The 19,377-nt window shown below is 37.7% G+C and overlaps 1 protein-coding gene across 1 annotated transcript in view; it reads left to right on the top strand.

Annotated features, from left to right (window-relative positions):
• The window catches only part of PSMB2 (proteasome 20S subunit beta 2), a 33,586-nt gene extending 14,477 nt beyond the window's left edge, over positions 1-19,109 (top strand). Inside the window, exons 4-6 of the mRNA XM_031962129.1 lie at positions 14,840-15,002; positions 16,885-16,934; positions 18,866-19,109. Of these exons, the coding sequence (XP_031817989.1) occupies positions 14,840-15,002; positions 16,885-16,934; positions 18,866-18,973 (321 nt within the window). The 3' untranslated portion in view covers positions 18,974-19,109. The remainder of the gene's footprint in view (positions 1-14,839; positions 15,003-16,884; positions 16,935-18,865) is intronic.
• The last annotated feature ends 268 nt before the right edge of the window (positions 19,110-19,377 follow it).

Here is a 19,377-nt window from a genome sequence, read left to right as displayed (position 1 = left end):
GCAAGTGAAATTAATGTTGAAAACAAATACTGTGTTAACTAGTTGGTATAATAAGGCAGCTGTGCCCTGTTGTATCTCAAGTTATTAGATTTTTGAAACTCTTCTAATTACCATGTGGTTCCAGTTTTAACAAGTGAGTTAAAAAAACTCAAGTAATGGCCAGAATTGTAAAATTTTCCAGAAATTTTGAAACCATGGACAATTGAAGTAACAGTGTAATAATCAGATTGTTCAAGAAATTGAAATATATACAGTCCTTGATTTTAGTGCCCTTTATACGCCTTAGAATGACAGCATTTGAAAGCAGTAGGGGACCTTAGAAATCATTCATCACAATCCTCTCTTTCCAGATAAGGAAACTGAGGCCTATAGAGGCCTCAGTTTTTTTGTTTTGGGGGCATGCAAGGCAATTGGGGTCAAGTGACTTGCCAAGGTTCATACAACTAGTACATATTAAGCTTCTGAAGCCATATTTGATTCAGATCTTCCTGACTCCAGGGCTGGTGTTCTATCTACTGCACTGCACCATCTACCTTCAAAGTTCTCCATCCCCTTCCCCCCATCCCCACCTCCAGGTAAAATGACTTGCTGCAGTGTCAAGGAAATACAGAATCACAACATATGAGAGTAGGACAGGACTTTAGTGATAATCTAATTCAACTATGTTTTAAAAATGAGGAACTGTAGACAAGGGAAAGGGAAGAAAACCCTAAAACTCACTGAATGTGACTACTTGTGATGTAGAGACCTTTGTCTAATTGTCTCGTTTTTCTGCGTTGCCAATAAGTGCTCACTTGGTACAATGTCCTAGCCTTGGCATTAGATATATAAAGATGCAGTAAAGCAAAATCCTTGCCTCCAAGGAGCTTATAATTTAATAGAAAGGGTGAGGTATTCAAAAAACACACACACAACGGGAATACAATTAAGAATATCCTTAAGTTTGTTGGATAGATCATACAATGTGAGAAATTCAAAGAGGGAAGGCTAGAAAGGTCAGTGAAGTCTTTCATGTAAAAAGTGCTCCTTGGGCTGAGCATTAAAATAAGATTTTTTTTTTTATATAAGGAAATGAAGGGAATAGAGAAATGGAAAATGTCAACATTCCACATGAGGGGGAGGAAAGGAAAGAGGGAGAGAGAGAGCACTTAAGACAAGATTTGGGTACATCAGAGATTTCAATTTGGCAGTATTAGGAGGTATTGATGCATAATGAAGTAAAAAATGTAAGTTAGAGCCAGATTGTAGAGTAGTTTCCAAGCCAGGAATATATATTTTATTCACTAGAGACTGGGCCACCACTAAAGGTTCTTAAGCAAGTATGTAATCATGTGAGAAGATTTCTGCATTAGGTAGACCACCAGTATAGGAGAGAGAACACTAGAAACATTTTTAGAATTGTCCAGACAACAGATGCAAAACTCTGAACTAGATTGTGGCAGTAGGAGTAGAAGAAAAAGATGATGTGAGCAATATCATAGTAGATAAAATTAAGAAAAGAATTGCTGACTGAAAGGAAATGGTGACACCAACAACCGAAATACATACATTAAGTAGAGAAGCCAGTTGAGAAGAGGATGAATTTCTTTTGATCATATTGAGTTTGAGATATTGGGAAGACTTCAACTAACTCAGTTGTTGGTCAACAAGATTTTATTAATTTCTTTTACTGTTATAGTCACTGTGCTAAGGGCTGAGGATGAATTCTCTACTCTCAAGGAGCCCACAATCTAATTGGAGAAATAACATGAAAACAAGCAGGGTAATTTCAGGAGAACACTAAGAAGGAGGAAGACAGGAGAAGGCTTCTTGCAGAAGGTGAGACCTGAAGGAAGCCAGGAGGCAGAATTGGGAGGGAATTATCTTGTGCAAGGAACAGCAAGGAGGTCAATGCTACTGGATCATAGATATGTATTGGATGAAAGAGGTTGTAAGAATACTGGGAAAGTAAGGGGAACAAGGAGAGGGAAGGAACTTTACTGACATCTCATTTGATCCTCACAAGAGCCCTGGGAAGTTGGTACTATTATTCCCATTTTACAGATGAGAAAACTTTAAAGGCTCATTTTAAAAGAGCTTTGAAAGCCAAACAGGATTTTATATTTGCTCCAAGAGGTAATAAAGAGACGTATGTTTATTGAATGGAGATAGAAGATCAATGTGACAGCTGACTGAAAGATAGGTTAGAGAAGGGAAAAACAAGGCAGGGAGCCCAACCAGGAAGCTGAGAGGTACAGTTTTTTCTGCTGCCCATAAATTAATCCCTGCTTCTGTTTGCAGATTGAGAAATGATAGTAATAACAACAACAACAATAATAGAATTTATATAGTGCTTTAAAGTTTGCAATATGCTTTACTTGTGCTTAACTCATTCAATCCATCATACATTAAAAATTTCATTGTTTTAAAAGATTAAAATACCATATCTGTCTTCCAATTGAGATCACTTGGAGGTCTTTAACAGGCCACTGAAAGTATTTATATTCCATGAATCCATTTAGTTTGTGCACATGTGTATCCTTGCTAGGTGCAATTGGTAAGGTTTTCCCTTCTTTTTGTTAGTAGACATGTAAATTGTCAAGTTCAGGATACATGAGGCCGGTAGTTATTACCCATTACCCAGTTGTTTGTTTTATTCTAATATAAATCTCTAAGATTAAGCCATGAATTAAAGTATTGCTTTTTAAAGGTAAAAGCATATAGACTCTTAAACCTGAAAGGTAGCTTAGAGAGATTGTGTAGGAGAAAACTGGGACCCAGAAAAATTAAACAATATGTTCGAGATCATTCAGCTAATTCATGTCACTTCTAGGACTAGAGTCCAGGTTTCTTGACTCGACCCAGTGTTTCTTCTACTATATTACAATGTTACCTTTCTATCCATTTTATAATGTGTACTTGAAGCTGACTTAAGATATTAATTTACTAATTATCCTGAGGATAGCTCTCAGTTCCATGGATATATAGTTTAAGTCTTATTAGAGATTTTCTGTGATCTTTGAGCTTTGGTACTGGTATTGTTAGAAAAGAAGATTGAAAATAATTTTCCAAGTTTCCTCTTAAAAAGGAAAATGAATCTTAATATTTGAGAAATGTGTATTTTGAAAAGTAGGGGGTAGTTAGCATCCACTTCCCTTCCTTTCCTCATATATAAACAGAATATTGCTGTTAATGAAAAAAGAGCTCATTGAAATAAAAGTCTAGGGCAGCTAGATGGCACAGTGGAAAGAATACTGGCTGTGAAGTCAGGAACACTTGAGTTCAATTTTAGTCTCAGGACATTTACACATTTTGTGACCTTGGGCAAGTCACTTAACCTCAACTGCCTTTAAAAAAAACCAAAGAAACAAAAAATAAATAAATAGAAGTCTAAACCAACATAACTGAACTGTCTGATGATACAATTGATCTTATTAATAACTGCTGAGATTTTCTTTATATGGGCACATAAGGAGTAGAGCCAGATCTGTATGTTTCTGTTTTGCAAATAAAATCACAGCTAAGACAAGACTCAGGCTTAATCAGAGACCTTCAAAAGGAAATAGAATAGAAATTATTTTTCCCATATAGATATGGATGAGATTGCAGGCAAACACGGAATACTTTTATTTTCTTATTTTTGCTACATCCAAAAATATCTTGTCTTATATTATCAATTGAGAAAGGACCTTAGAAATTATCAAGAACATTCTGTCCAGTAAAGGAAGCCCTTCATGAAGCATTCATGGTTTTCATAGTTCATAGTCAGGCACCACTGAAACAACTGAAAGACAATTAATGAACATTTATAAAATGCTTACTAACACATGTTCTAAGTAACATGCTAACTGCATGAAATAGAGAGACAAAAATTAAATAGCCCCAGCTCCAAAGGAGCTTGCATTCTGTGCAGGGAAGCAATATGCACACCATCCAAGTATTTATAAAGTAAATACAAGGGAATAGAGGGATGTGGAGAGTGACAAGGATAGTATTAGGAGCTGAGAATAAGAGTGGATAATGGGAAGAGTTAGTAAGAACAGAGAGTAATAAAGGCATAGTGGGAGGTGATATTTGAACTGAGCATTGAAAGAAGATAGACATGTCATCACAGTAAACCAGGAAAAAAACAAGCAAGGTCAACTCTTCCACCTAAAATTTCAGCAGGAGACAATCCCAGGCCCTGGCACTAAACCCAAGCACAGAAACTAAAGCTGGAGAGGTGAATTAATTAAAGAAAATACTGACCAATACATTTAAAAAAAAAAAAAGCATAACTCCAAAGAGCCCCAAAAGAAGGAGCAAGTATCTCTGTAAGAACTGTAAGCTGAAACTCAAAGGAAACAAAAATGAATTTGCACAAGGACTACAAGAAATGAAGCAAAAGGTTGTTGTTGGTGGTGATGATATTTTTTAAATTGAAATAAAAGCTCTGTAGGAAAGAATTGAGTGAATAAATAACTTGGAAAAAAGTTGTAAATCTTACTAAGTGATGTACTCCTTGAATATGAAAAAAAACCAAATAGAAATCAAAGATTCCATAAAGCAACTAGAAGTATTATTATAACAAAAGATTGAAAATAGAAAATATAAGATGTCTGATATTAAAATGTGTCAAGGGAAAATCATTTAAGAATCATTAAATATGTATAGAAGAATTGTGCATATTTAACATATTTTGGATTGCTTGCCATCTAAGGGAGGGAACACAAGGTTTTACAAGGGTGAATATTGAAAACTATGCATATGTTTTGAAAATAAAAAGCTTAAAAAAATAATTAAACTCCTTTAAAAAAAAATACAATCTTTGTAAAGCCGAGGTCTATATTTTTAAAAATCAGATGAAAACTGCCCATATCTGTTAGAATCAAGGGGAAGAATCTTAATATCCTTCTAATAAAAGAGAAGAAACAAATTCTCTTCAGAACCTTAATATCTTATTGAGAGAATTAAACTAAATATATATGCAGAGAGAGAGAAAGAGAAAGACTGGTTTTCTTTTGAAGGTTTTAAGAGGCGAGAGAAAGGGTAGGGTAAAAGAAAAAACAAAGGGCTAGTATATGCTATTTCTCATAACTGAACTGCATGAGAAAAAGTGTAAAAACACGAAAGAACAGGAGCATCAGATATCAAATAAACCTCACTTTTATCTGAAAGAGACACGGAGTTGAATAATACACAGCAGTTTGGTATAGAAATAAAACTCAAAAGATAAACAAGGAGGTTCAGAGAGTAGACTTAGTTAAGAGGGAGGATAATGCCAGAAAAGCAATAATGCAAGACAAACCAACTTGTGGGTTTTTAGGGAGGATTAGAAGAGAAAAAAATCAAAAAGTCTGTCAACTGGGGACAGGCAACAAAATGTGGCATATGAATGTAATGGAACCAGTATATCATTGTACTGTAAGACATGATGGAATGGATGGTTTCAGAAACCTGAGCAGATTTGCATAAACTGATAAAATGAAACAAACAGAACCAGATTAACAATTTACACAAAGAAAATTGTAAAGAAAAACAACTTTGAAAGATCAACCACGTCTCCAGAGGAGATAAAGCCTGCTATTTCCTGACAAAGAAGTGGTGAACTGAAGGTCCTCAACCTGTACATCAAGTCACTGCCAAATTAATACCACATGTCTATGTCCTTAACACTCATATCATCATCATTTTAGTTCAGGTCTTCATCAGCTCCAACCTAGATTATTGCAGTAGTCTCCAGGTTGGGTTTCCTAGCTCCAAGCCATCCTCCACAAGGCCTTTACAGGGATTCTCATAAAAAAAACAGTGAATGGTTTAATTGAGCTACTTAGTAAGCCTCCAGTGCCAAATTGAAACTTGTATCTTTGCTCTTTAACGCTCCTTCCCACCTTCCCAGTCTCCTTTTCCCCACACTGCTGCCCATGCACTCTAGTTCTACCAGCCTCTTTGATGCTGGAACCCATCTGTCTGCAACCTTTATGTTGGCTGGTCTGTCTCCATGAAATGTAATCCCCCCCTCCCCCCACCTCCCCTGTACCTCTCAGAATCCCTGGTTTCCTTCAGAACCCAACCTGAGCATTATCTTCTACTTTCATTGTCCCTCCAGCTGCTAGTCTATGTCCTTATAACCTTTAAAACTCTGTATGTATTATGTAGACATTTAGACATGTATACATTGCCTCTAAAGGGAAGGACTATTTACTTTTGTATTTTGTAGCACTTAGCAAGATGGCTGGCACATAATCGGTCCTTAATAAATGTTTTTTTTTTTTTTGATTGATTGAGAAAAAACCATGACTAGGTCAAGTGAATGTTTTTTGAGAATCACTTAAGGACTACCTGCCATCTAGGGGAAGGGAGAGGGAGGTAAGGAGGGGAAAATTTGGAATAGAAGGTTTTGGAAGGGTCAGTGTTGAAAAAATTAGCCATGCATATATTTTGTAAATAAAAAGCTATTAAAATTTTTAAAAAGAGAGAGAGAGAGAGAGAAACAGTTGAACTTGGTGTTTCTGTAGGCATCGGAAGAGGAGTCAATAGCTAAGAAGAGATTGAAAATTAGAAGAGGAAAAAAAAAAAACCCAAGGATATAGGAAGTATAGACCTTGGTGAGAAGAAAGAAGATTACCTTTTCATATGAGTAAAGAAGGATGGGAGGGAACACTGCACTTCAGAGGGTCTTCATCTATAGAGTAAGGGAAAAGAGGCAACTCATGATAAATGGATTCTTATTTTTTCAGTAAATTATTAGTGGAGTTTATCTTTTTAGAGGATGTAGGGGAGAAGTATTGTAAGTGGAATGAAGGAATTAATTAAAGAGGGGTAAAAGAATTGCCTTGGTATAACATGGGCCCAGCTCTGTGGTGCTCATACTGTTACTTGACTTGCTCCACCACCTTTTGGATACACGTGATAGGAATCGAGGAGGTGTTAAAAGGAATCTACAGTTGGCAAGACATGAATGGCAGAAAGATGATGGAGCAAAGTGTTGTAGAAGGTGGTGTATGTCATTAAACCTAGGGTCAAGACTAGCAGAGAGGAAAAAGCTAAAATAGAAGTGATAGCTTGGGAAAATGCTGAAAGAGAAAGACAGATTAAAAGTCCTACTGAAAATTAATGAATTTAAGAGGAATGAGGCATAGAAGAGATGAAATATTAGGAGGTTATAGTCATCTCACTGTTGCAGAGGAGCTCATTACTTCAACAAAACTATTCATTCTTTTTTTAAATAGCTTTTAGTGTTAATAAATTTTTTTATTATGCCAAAATCTTTTTCTGTGTAATGAGGTCCTTTAGACCTCATCTTAACCCTTTGATACACAGAACAGTATGAATCCCTTTATAGAGTATGAGATAGAAAGGATTTTATAGAGACCATCTAATCTAACCCCTTCAGGGTTTTTAACTTAAATTTTTTTTCAAGTTACTCATGTATGTTCATTTTTTACATATTTCCATATGAGTCATGTTAAGAGAGAAAAATCAAAACAAAAGGGGAAAATCATAAGGGGAAAGAAAAAAAAGGTGAAAATAGTATGCATTGATCCACATTCGGTCTCCGTGATGATTCTCTCTGGATGTGGATGATGTTTTCCCTCAAAAGTTTATTTGAATTGCTGAGAAAAAACAAGTACATCATAGTTAATCATCACACAATCTTATTTTTGCTGTGTACAATGTTTTCCTGGTTCTGTTTTCTTCACTCAATATCAATTCATAAAAATCTTTTCAGGTTTTTCTAAAATCAGACTGTTCATCATTTTTTATAGACCAATAATATTCCATTACTTTCATATGCCATAACTTATTCAGCCATTCCCCAGTTGCTGTGCATCCATTCATTTTCCAATTCTTTGCCACTACAAAATGTTGCTACAAACATTTTTGCACATTTGGGTTCTTTTCCCTCTTTTATGGTTTCTTTGTAACCCCTTCTTTTTAAAGATTAAAAAAAACACTGCAAAAGGTCATATGTTAATACCTAGAATGCTTCCAAACTTTTCATAAATTCTTTTTCTATCACAACACCCTTTCTCCAACCTTAAAATATCTGAAAATATCTGTTGACCATTCAGCAAATATTTATTAAGTGTCTATTAAATAAAGTGCCATATTCTAGGCAATGGAGAAAATAGGAAAATAAATACAATGTAGTCCCTGTTATTAAGGAACTTAAAATTTAGTGGAGGAGATAAGGTATATACAAATAACTATAGTATGAAATAGATACATATACATGTGAAATATATGAGTTGGGTGCATAAATATTTGTAGGAAGGGAAGAGGAGTAAAGAATTTCTAAGCAGGAAGCGAGGTTGAAGGCTTATACAAGGCAAACCACCATTCAGGTACTGTCTTTTATTATATAGTTTCCATACCTTTTTTCAATTTGTTTTGCTATCTGGATGCAGTCTGGTTCAAAGCTTCATAAACTATGGGTTGTGACCCCACATGGGGTTATGTAACTGAATGATTTATTATTTGTAAATGTTTGGTTTGTGTGCCTATTTACATATACACAGGGTCATATAAAAATTTCTCATGAGAAAAGTTTAAGAAGCCGTGGTCTAGTTGATAAGCTTATTAAAACATGGTTACTGGAATTGAATATGGAATTGTAGGTTTAGACTGGTCAGCAATAGACTGTTGGGATTTTAATTTTCAGAGTCCACTTTCATATGAATTAAGGTTTCATTTTTATCTTGGTTTAGTGGGTAGAACACCTGAACAGACTTGATCTCAAAAGCTAGTTTCTGCTTTTATTACGTTTAGGAAAAGGAATTTACTTTCCACAGTGCAGAAGTACATCAGAAGCTGCTTCTCTGGTCATATTAGAGCGGAAGGGTTGAATTGATGGGTCAGTTCTCCCTGGACCTACCTGAACTTGAGGAAGTAAGAATTGTGCATTTGGATAGAAAATTATAAGCAAGATGGATTTATGGGGACCAGTGTGTATCATAGTTATGTGAACAAATAGTGTAAAACATTCAGATGTAAAATATTCCCATAATTCTGTTGCTAAAAGTCCAATCTCAGAAATGACATTTGATTGTTCAATGAATTGATTGGCAATGAATTGATCCAAGGAGTAGAGGATTTTGTCCAAGTTTGAAACACACAATAGTTTCTCAAGGCTTACTTAGGGTATTAATATCATCATTTTACAGATTCCTTTGTCCCACTAGCTTTATTCCCTCCCCTCTGCCCCCAAATTGCTGGGGGCAGCCTGGGAATGGGAGCACACAGCTCATGTACTGCTTAGCATACCAGGGTGCTGCCCATTATTTTGTAGCAAAAAATAGCAGAGTTTCTGAGACCGCTCAGTTCAGAGTGGTGTCCTATTCAATTAGAGGTGGCAAAGGCTGGCCTGGGTCCAAAGGAAGCCTGTCAATTCCTCTCCTGTTCCGTGTCCACGCTCTGCAGGATGCTTCCTCACGCCCACCTCACTCCCCCTTGCTGTGACTTTGGCTTCCGCCAGATGTCACACCGCTGCTTGTCACCGCCCAGACTCCTGTCGCTGATTTTGTTGTTTCAGTGTATTTATCACAACTGTTCTCTTTAGCTGTAAAATTTATGGAATTTCACGCTCTTCTAATCGCTACAGTGTGTTTCTTTTAAATCAGAGGAAAAAAATACAAGTTGAGTATGCATCAAGAGTTGAGGAGTGGCAAATATTGTCTCTAAAAGAATTTTCTTGTCTTCCCTTTAGATGTAAAAAGTAGCTGTGGTTTAGTCTATATGTAAGAGGAGGCTAGGAATCAAGAGGGGATTTTTTTTTTTTCTAGAATGCCTAAGGAGCACTAAGAAGCAGGAAAAGAAGCATGCATATAGTATTATGGTTAGAGGGAATCTGAGGAAAGTTCAAATGATTTTAGAGAGAAAACTGAGTCCCAGAAAGGAGGAGGGGTTTGTCTGTAGCCACATATCTAGTGAATGGCAGTACAGGGACCAGCACTGTGATCTTCCATTTCCAGGTCCTTTCCCTGTTCTTTCCAGGGGCTTACATGTTTAATGGGCATTTCCCCCCTGCCTTTACATTCTAACCTTCAGGGAACTTTTATAATTTCAGTAATGATGTCCAATTATTCAATCAAATATATAATACAAAAGAAAGATCCTAAATCTAATGCTATGAGCTCAGAAAAGTGCTACATTTAAAATAAACATTGCCTTAAGGTAGGAAAGAAGGCAATTTTTAATTTACTCCAATATATTTTCCTAGCATTTGTTTTCTTACAAATTATAAGGGAACATTTCAGGGGATTTTAAATAATAATATCTTTTATTTACATTTCATGCTTGAGCAACAGAATCTTTTATCTCATTTGATCTCAACAATCTTGAGATGGAAAGAATACTTTTGTCCTCATTTTAAATCTGAGGAACCTGGAATTCAGAACCAATTTTCTGACTTTAATATTATTTCAGATTCTGAAATTAACTTAGTTAGATCACCAGAATAGTCCCACTTTCTTCATTTAGGTGCTTAAATGGACTTGACTTTAAAACAGACTATATTAATGTTTACAGTAAGCCAGTTGACAGTAATATAGCTAGAGTATTTGGAAAAATAAAATACTATTAAAAGAAATGAAAAAAAGAAAAGTAGGAAGATAGTTCAGACAATAAGTATAGATAGTTTTTTAAAGATTTTGACTTGAGATTGAAGCATACTTTTTAAAAACTTAATTTTTCTTGAGTTTTTTGTCTGTTTTCTTTCATAACATATGCCTAATATGGAAATAGGTTTTGCATGACTACAGATGTATAACATATCAAATTGCTTGCCTTCTCAATAAGGAGGGTGGGGAGGGAGAGGAGAAAATTTGGAACTCAAGATTTTAAGAACAAGTGTTAAAAATTGTGTTTATATCTAATTGGGGAAAAATAAAATACTAAATAAATTTTTACAAAGAAAAAAAATGCTCACATGAAATGCTTGTAGCAATTTTACTTCTCTGTGTCAAGCTCTGGACCACATGTTGGAAATGATTTAAAAGAAGTCAAAGATACTGTCTCAATCCAGATGACCTTGTTTAAGTGGGAGGCAAGAGTAACCATTAGAGAATATGGCACCATAGAATCCAATATAGGTTGTGCCACTAACCCAGCTATGGGGTGCCAGAGAAGTAGGAAAGACCTGAGCTAAAATGCAGCCTCAGTTTACTCATATGTAAAATAGGAATAATAATAGCTCCTAACTCTGGGTCATTGTGAGATACAAACATTATGACATTTGCAAAGTACTTAGAACAGACTGGCACAGAGTAGACACTTAATAAATGTTTGTCTCCTTCCTTTGTAAAATGGGATTGGACATCCAGTGATGTCTGCTAATTGCCCAGTTTAAAAATTGTTTGGTAAAGTTCTCACTTATAATGATATAAAATGGCAGTGCAAAATAAAAACCTATTGTTGGCATTAACAGGATATGGGGGTAGGTGTCCTTAGAATGAGAGTGGGCTTTATAAGTTCCCCATTGGGGCAGGAGACATGTATGAATATATTCAAATAGTTGACAAAATAGAAATGGAAGTGAATATTTAGAATGTTACACAGTGTTTCTGCCTTCCAGGGCATCTCCTGCTGGATACAGCCGGAGCTGATGCATCTAAGTTTATAAATACCTAATCCACATTAGTGTCAAGAACAAGAGTGGTTGATTTGCTGTAAGCCTTATCTCCCTGAGTTTTCTGTAGAAATGTTTCTGAGAGTGAGCATGTTTACCTTATGGCCTGAGAGATTTAAATATCTTTTGAGCCATTTCTTTAGGTTTTGAATGCCTGGACCTAGCCAAAACAGGAAGTATCTGCTCAATGTAATAATCCTCTAAGAGGTGATATAAGTTCTCCTGAGGCTAAGGAAAAGAATAATAAATATAACTAGGGTCTGGGCTTGTGATATTCAAATGTCCTGGGAACTCAAAGGAGAAATTCCCTCTCTTCACTTATGTTGCTCTGGCCCTGTCCTTTGGGAATGCCACATGGGTCAGTGAGCTTGCTATGTGAATCACTGAGCAATTAAGGGACTCACTTATGGTCACACAGCTAACGTGGGGCTTAATTTGAATCCAGGTCTTTCTGACTCTGAAGTTACTTTTCCATTATTTATGTTATACTACCTCTCATAATAATTTCTTAAATGAAAAGTAGATAGTTCCTCATTTGTTGATGTGGTTTAATTGGTTCCATCAGTCCCTCTTTCCCTATCTTCATTAATAAAATGCTTGTTAACTTCTTGCACTATTAAACATTAACTGTTTATTGCTGAAATGTGTGACACATTCGAGTTTGATGCTAACCCAACATCATTAATACTTATGGGATCACTTGTACCTTCTTACATATGTGGAATATTTTCCAAAACACCCAAGAGTAAAATGTGGGGTCTATTTGTAGAAAATAGAGAGTGATCTTTTAGAGAGACACCATGTCAGGAACATGAAGACTTATAGGTAGGGACGCATAACCCTGTCGTCAGTATTTAAAATGCCACCTTTCTAGAGGAGTGAGAGCGTGACTTTATTTGAAATTTTAAAAAGACAGTGTGAGCTAGAGCTCTTCCATGAAGCACTGTCAGAAGAATGTCAGAAACTGCAAGTTGTTTCACAGATGTATCGATTTAATTAGTCTAGATAACACCATTTATTTATGCTTAAGCATCTCACACATACAAAAGTTGGTAATTCAGAGTCACACAATAATTTGTGAGTTATCTTCTGTACCACGTGTGGTGGCTTCTGAATACCAACTTTAGTGAGTGCATGTCAGATGCTTAAGCATAAATAAATTATATTATATAGACCAATTAAGCGATACATCTGTGTAACAACTTACATCTGGAATTCTTTTGACAGAGTTCCATCTAAGATCTTCTGATAGTGGCCTTTTTTAATCTCCTGTATTTGTTGTAAATACGCTTTGATCTAATAAGAAAGAATAAAACAGGCAAGATTCTCATCAAATGCCTAGCTTCAGCAGTCTGAGCATTTTTTATTTCCAGGTTTGGTTTTAAGTACTTCTTTGCAACTCTGCTGCCATAACACAGATTGCTCCCCTATAGTATTCCAGCAGTTGGGCCAGTCAACAGAATACAGATAATCTTTTAAGTATTAACACATGGGATAAACAAAGGGATCAGACAGTGTTGCCTGATATTTGTCAACAAAAGAAGAAAGGTACTTACTCTGATTTTAACTGTATGAGTAGCAAGCTATCTTATGTATACCCATTTTGTAGGCCTGTACTAGGTGCAAAACAAAACACAAAGATTATTCAGTTCTCTCTCTTTATCCATCTAAGCTAATTAGCATTTTGTTCTTTGGGAGCACTAAGCTACCAGACATAATCTCGAATGTTCTTTGAATTTGGAAAGCATGTTTGCTTACAAAGAGGTCAAAAAAAGAAAGGGTCATTAATTCCATTTTATAGATGAGGAAATCAGCACATAGAAATTAAAGGAATTTCCTACCCTGACTCATTTGCTAACAAATTGATCATTGAACCAGATTGAAAACTTAAAAATCCCTGGATTCTTCTTGTCTTTTGATATATTCTCTGAAAATTTGATAGGTCAGCAATTTCCTTCAGTGCAAGATTCAATAATTTGTCAATTCATCTTTCCTCAACCCTCTGTCAATTTGCTCACACTCTGTGATTGAGGGCTGCTCTCTAGAGTCAGTGGCAGCTATTTAATGAATCCACCTGCTTAGGTTGGCTGTCTTAGCTACTTCAGTTTTGAAAGGAATGCATAATATTTTCATTTGTTCTTTCAACATGGTTTTCTCTGGCTGCCAAATATTCATATTAATAATTTGGTACTCAAAAAATGTAAAATGCCACTTTTTATAGGCATATAATTCAATTCCATGAATTTGTATCTTTCTGTGTTCTATGATAGTATGTTAAGGTCTTTCTGAGTAATGTGCATATAATCACATATGTTTTAGAATACACACATAACCATATACATATACTGTTCCCCACTGTGGCAAATGCAAGATGAATGCATGTTGTGCAGAAAAAAATTAAACCATGTAAAATAGGAGGTCACTAGCAAGGGCTTTTAAAGCATTAGTTAATCTCTAAACTTCGTGTGGTAAATGGCTAGGCTCTTATAGTAGAAATGGGTGGTCTCTTTTAGATGTGAAAAAATGAGGTGAATTTCTCCAAATTTTCCCTGAGACTATAGGGAATCAAGAATGGAAAAGAATACAGATAAAATCCAAGCAGCATTCAAAGTTATTTTTGAAACCTTGGGATCTTAAAGAAAAATGATAGCATTTCATTTACGGATATAACTCTTCTTATTTTCTGACACTTAATTTATACTTGAGAACTTCCTCCTTAACTCTTTTCTTCCCTTTTCCCCTACAGAACAAGGTGAGCATTAATTGTTAATGCTTTTGGTAAACATTATTTCTTTCATATTAATATGAATAGCCAGGCTACTGTGTAATATTTTGGTCCAACTGTCAAGAATCTTAAATATTAATATGGAAAGGCATGGCTTAGGCCTGTACACACCCACATTTGTGATTACCACCTATTTTAGTACTGAGACATGCAGGGCTCCTAGTGGAATACAGACTTCATCTTAGAAGCTGACCATGTTCTCTTGTTTTGTAGCCTTCTCTAAGGTGGGCCTTGAGGCAACAGCAGGATGCCAAAAATGCATTTGTGTTAAAAGAAAGCAGCTACCTGTCCCTACCCCCAACTTCCTCATTCTGGGTTCTCTGTTGAAATAGTCTTTGAAGGATGCTTTGTTCAGCTGCTAAGGAACATCTTGTCACTGGAAGGGTTGGGGAAACACCATCAACTTTGAAAAGCAAGTTACTGTTGGTGCTTTTTAAACCAAAATGGTGTGATATTGTCTTCCACAGACCCCATATCATGTGAACCTCCTGTTGGCCGGCTATGATGAGCATGAAGGACCTGCACTGTACTATATGGACTACCTGGCAGCTCTGGCCAAAGCTCCATTTGCAGCCCATGGTTATGGTGCCTTTTTAACACTCAGCATCCTAGATCGTTATTACAAACCAAGTAAGTAATAATGTTTGCTGGACGTAACTGCAAAGCCACATCTGGATGGTTCTCAGCAGTGTCTAGTAGCGCACAAAGATGGGTTACCAGGTCTGGGCTGATGGTATCTGACTGGCACAGATGGAGCTCATCTGGTATTGGAAGGACTAGCTTGGAGACCAACCCTTGTTCCACTATGTGGAAGTTACTGAAAAACAGAACTAGCCTCAAGGTAAAAAAGAGCTTCTACATGTAGAAGAGTCTGCATGATGACTTGGGCACTCCTACTTAGAGACAGGCAGGACAAGATGATGAGCCCAGAGAGGCTGTGAAATATCAACCTTAATGATAGATTCTCCTCCTAGAAGAGTTCAGTTAATCATGTCATGGTGTTCTTCAGAAATCTAAAGGAATCTCTTCCTCTTGCTGGCAAAAGGCCGGCAAGCCTTCTCTTTTTTTTTCTTCTTTTTTCTCTTTTTTTTTTTTCACCAAAAAAAAAGGTTATTCAGAGCTTTTGACTAAATACAACCTTCTCATTTTGGCAAACCTGTGTGCTAATAAGCCGTAAAATTACTGGTCTTCAGCAGTTGGAATTTGCTTCTCAGTTTGTCCCTCTGTGCATCATTGGCACCTGATGTACAGCTCCCATGGAACTGAACAGGCAGTTAGTTGTCTGAAGAATTCAGTGACCTGGGGAGAGTGGGTGAGACAAAGAGCCCTAAAAGTCCTGTGAGCACAGCTGTGGTTTAGGGTTTTTTTAAATCAGTGTTTGACCCATTGTTTCTCTATGCACCCTTTCCTCTAGATCAGTATTGACCAGTTGCAGTCTCTTCTTGGAGAAGATTAGTTTTCCAGTTCAGTTTGACAAGCAGTTATTAAACTATTATGAGCAAAATCCTGTGCTAGGAATAGCAGAATTATAGCCATAAGATGCTGCTTTGTCTAAATCCTCTAATAACTGGCAACTAAAATGTTAGACAGTGATCCTGAGTTGTTTTTGACTCTGGCCTTATATTCTTTCTTCCAGCCCAGGGCTATGCATCCCAGCACCTGCATTTAACCATTTTAAGGAACAGGTGGTTCTGATAGCCTCTGCTTATGAAGACCTGGCCATTAGCACAGATAACGTTTCCTCTAAATTTTCCTCTTTTCCTCTCCACCCAGCACAATAAAAATAAATTATTTCCATTTGTTTCTGTTTCTACATCCTTTAGCCCAACCATACCAGTATCACAATCTCCATCTAAGACATTGCTAGCCCTTGCCTTTTGGTAATTCTTTTGTGACTTCTCAGTGATTCTTCCATCCTGCCCACCAAAAACCAACAAGAAAAAACCAAGTCTCCCAAACCCAGTTGCACAACATGTCATCCCAGTTTGCCATCCCCATCGAGAGCCCCTTTTCGTTCTAATGTGTGAGAATCACAGAGATAGCCCACACGTGCCTTCCCCATTGTTATAGTTAATACCCAGCAGGGAAAGTAGCACTGAAACCCAGGCTCTGCTTTTCCCCTTGACTTGCAGCCGGCCCTAGGCAGATGGAGCTGATTTAAATCCCTAATAAAGTCAAGGGGAGAGAGACGGCTGGACTTCTCCAAAGGCAGATCCCTGGCCATGGGAGGCAAAATTCCGTCATGCTTCCCATTCCCTGTAACAAATCGATTTGCAATGGCTTGTGGCAGTGGGAACACTTGGGTCCGGGGCACCCTGGAGTACATATGGAATGTGTTTGCTCTAAGTTGGAAGGAGAGTTTTTCTTCAACTCTTTTCTTTTGGTCGTGTGTGCACTGAGCTGAAAAAGCTGTTTAAATTTAATAAAATGTTTGGGGTAGGAGAGTTGGGCTTTAATTAAAGCAGCCTGTGTGTGCGTGTGTGTAGCAGTGTGTCTGTGTTTTCTCTTTCAGGTATCACACGTGAGGAGGCAGTAGAGCTCCTGAAGAAATGTCTGGAAGAGGTGAGTGGCTCCCATGTGATCTCGAGAAAGGAATGTTTGTCTGCTTGTGTTTGCCAATATTTTTCCTGTTCCTCAGTCGCATTTTTTTCCTGTCCTTGCCAGAAGGCGTAATAAATACCCACTAGCCAGATGTGGAGTGGCTACTGAGGGGAGGGTTTGGGGGGTAGCAACCTTGTTATCTTTGCTAGCATGGTTCACGTCCTCCCCAAAGTAAACGCTTTGGCTTAATTGCTTTTCCTCACTGCTGGTTCTTCTAAACTTCACATCCTATTGGTGCAGCCAGCCACGCATGGCACTTCTTAAGCTTCGTATCTACTGTGACCCTCAGATTTGACTTCTTTAAAAAACATACATCAGTCAAATGAGTATCAAGTATGTATTAAGTGCTTTACTGCCTTTAAAATGCTCTATCAGCACTAGCTATTAGGTGTGTGTCATTTCTTAAATAATTTTCCTTCAGTATAGAAGATAGATAAAATAAACTCCTTGAGTAGGAAATGTAGACAAGTCTTCATTCAAGGGTCAGCAGAAAGAAACATGGAGATTTGGTGCAAAGGAAACAGCCAAAGTAGAGATGAATGTTCAGGACATTTAGTCATCAAGTTGGGGAGGGAAAGATTTCTTTTTATTGACTCCTGATTCCAAGGTTGCACATAACAGTAAAAATGGAAGGCTGGAAATCTCTCTTTCTGGAGAAAATAACCACGTTAAGGTTCTCAGAGTATGTTTAGCTTTCATAATTTTCTTTGCTCGTGCTTCTCAGAGTGAAGGACAGAGCACCCTGTGGTCTGTCTCGTAGGAGAGCTGGGTAGGAGGGGGCATGTACAGCAAATGTTAGTTTATCCTCTCTCAGAAGCCTGTTGCATTTCACTCCATTGCAGCAAGGTCCCCCTCCCCCCATGTTTGTAAACCTCCCTACCGGAGCAGCATCTGAGAACAAACTCTCTTTCATAATTTCCTGATCAAGTCAGCTGAGAGGCTGGGGCAGCTGGGGGCCCAGAGGTGGCTTTAAGGGAACACTTAGAATCTCCCATGCTACTGAGCCTCTTTGTTTGCCCGTGTTCACAAAGACTGTCAATCTCAGCTCTGCACTTCCCAATGTGAGGCGAGCCCTTGACCTCAAGCTTTCGGTGGAGAAGATTAGAGTATGGTCCACAGCCTTAAAGAAGGCTTCTGGGAGCATGTCTTTTTTGGACTGTTTGTCTCATTCTGCTGCAGTTGGGAGTTTCAAGTTGTGGAGGCTTGAACAGTGCAGATGGCTGCATCCTAAAGGAAGCCTGGGGAAGCTTCCTTATATCAGAAGGGTTATAGAAAAGGAAGAAGTTAGGAAGGACATAGAGGGGCAGCGATTTCCTCCAGCTTCATTCCTCAGTTATCCTCAGCTGGGATAGCACCAAGATCTGCTTTGAAATATGAACACCACAGCCTCCTGTAATTTTCTTGCACATAGAAATAAATGTTTGTTAGAAAGCTGAAATGATTGCCACTGACACACTGACCTGAATTGGAGAAAACAGGGTGGGAGAAGGGGTTTGAAGGGGGAAGGAGCAACTTGTTCTCACTTTGGTTTAGGAGATTAGCTAGTGAGACCTGGAAAGAGCACTGCATTGGCCCTGGCCTGCTTAATCTTTTATTAGCTATTAGTTTTAGACAAGTGTTCTACAACGTAAGAGAGGTCTGTGTTCTACAGACTGAGATCAAAGTCCTTGTACCCCTTTGAAACCAGACCCCATGCTTTGTGTTCCCAACTGAGCCTCTCAGGCCAAGGCACTCTTGAGAGCTAGCTGGAACAAGGGCAGAAGGATCAGGGCTCTGATGCTTCTCTTGTCTGTTGGGTCAGGCTTCCAGCCACATCCCCTGGCTCCTTCCTATCAGATGGCATGTATACTGCTCAGCCTTCCTAGTATTCATCTTCTTTGTCTCCCCTGCAGCTCCAGAAGCGCTTCATCCTGAACCTGCCCTCCTTCAGTGTCCGGATCATCGACAAAGATGGCATCCACGAGTTGGACACCATCCTCCCTTCCAAGAAGAGCTCCTAACCCACTGCCCCTCCCTGACCTGACCTCACTAGCCAGCTACCTTTTTGTGACTGGCTCCTTGACTATTGTTTTCTACGCTTCTGAAATTCATTATTCACAAAGAACTAGATACTAATAAAACTGGATAATGATAAATTGGGCTCTTCTCTTTCAGTTTGACTGGACCATTCCTCAGGGAAGATGTGTTCTGCCACTGAACTTAGTGAATGGTACTTTTCCCTTGGGTCTAATTCAGTTAAATTTCTCACTTCCATCTTCTCTGTTCCTGAGTTGCGCTGTCTTAGTCTCTCGGCTTTTTTTTTTTTTTTTTTAATTGATATCTTTTGTTTTAATATTACATTTCTCAGTATCTCCGTTTGAGTTCCAAGCTATTTCCCTTCCTCCCAACCTCTCACTAGAGAAGG

This window comes from Sarcophilus harrisii, chromosome 3, assembly GCF_902635505.1.
Source record: "Sarcophilus harrisii chromosome 3, mSarHar1.11, whole genome shotgun sequence".
Classification (NCBI taxonomy): domain Eukaryota; kingdom Metazoa; phylum Chordata; class Mammalia; order Dasyuromorphia; family Dasyuridae; genus Sarcophilus; species Sarcophilus harrisii.
This window is presented reverse-complemented; position numbering and strand designations above follow the sequence as displayed.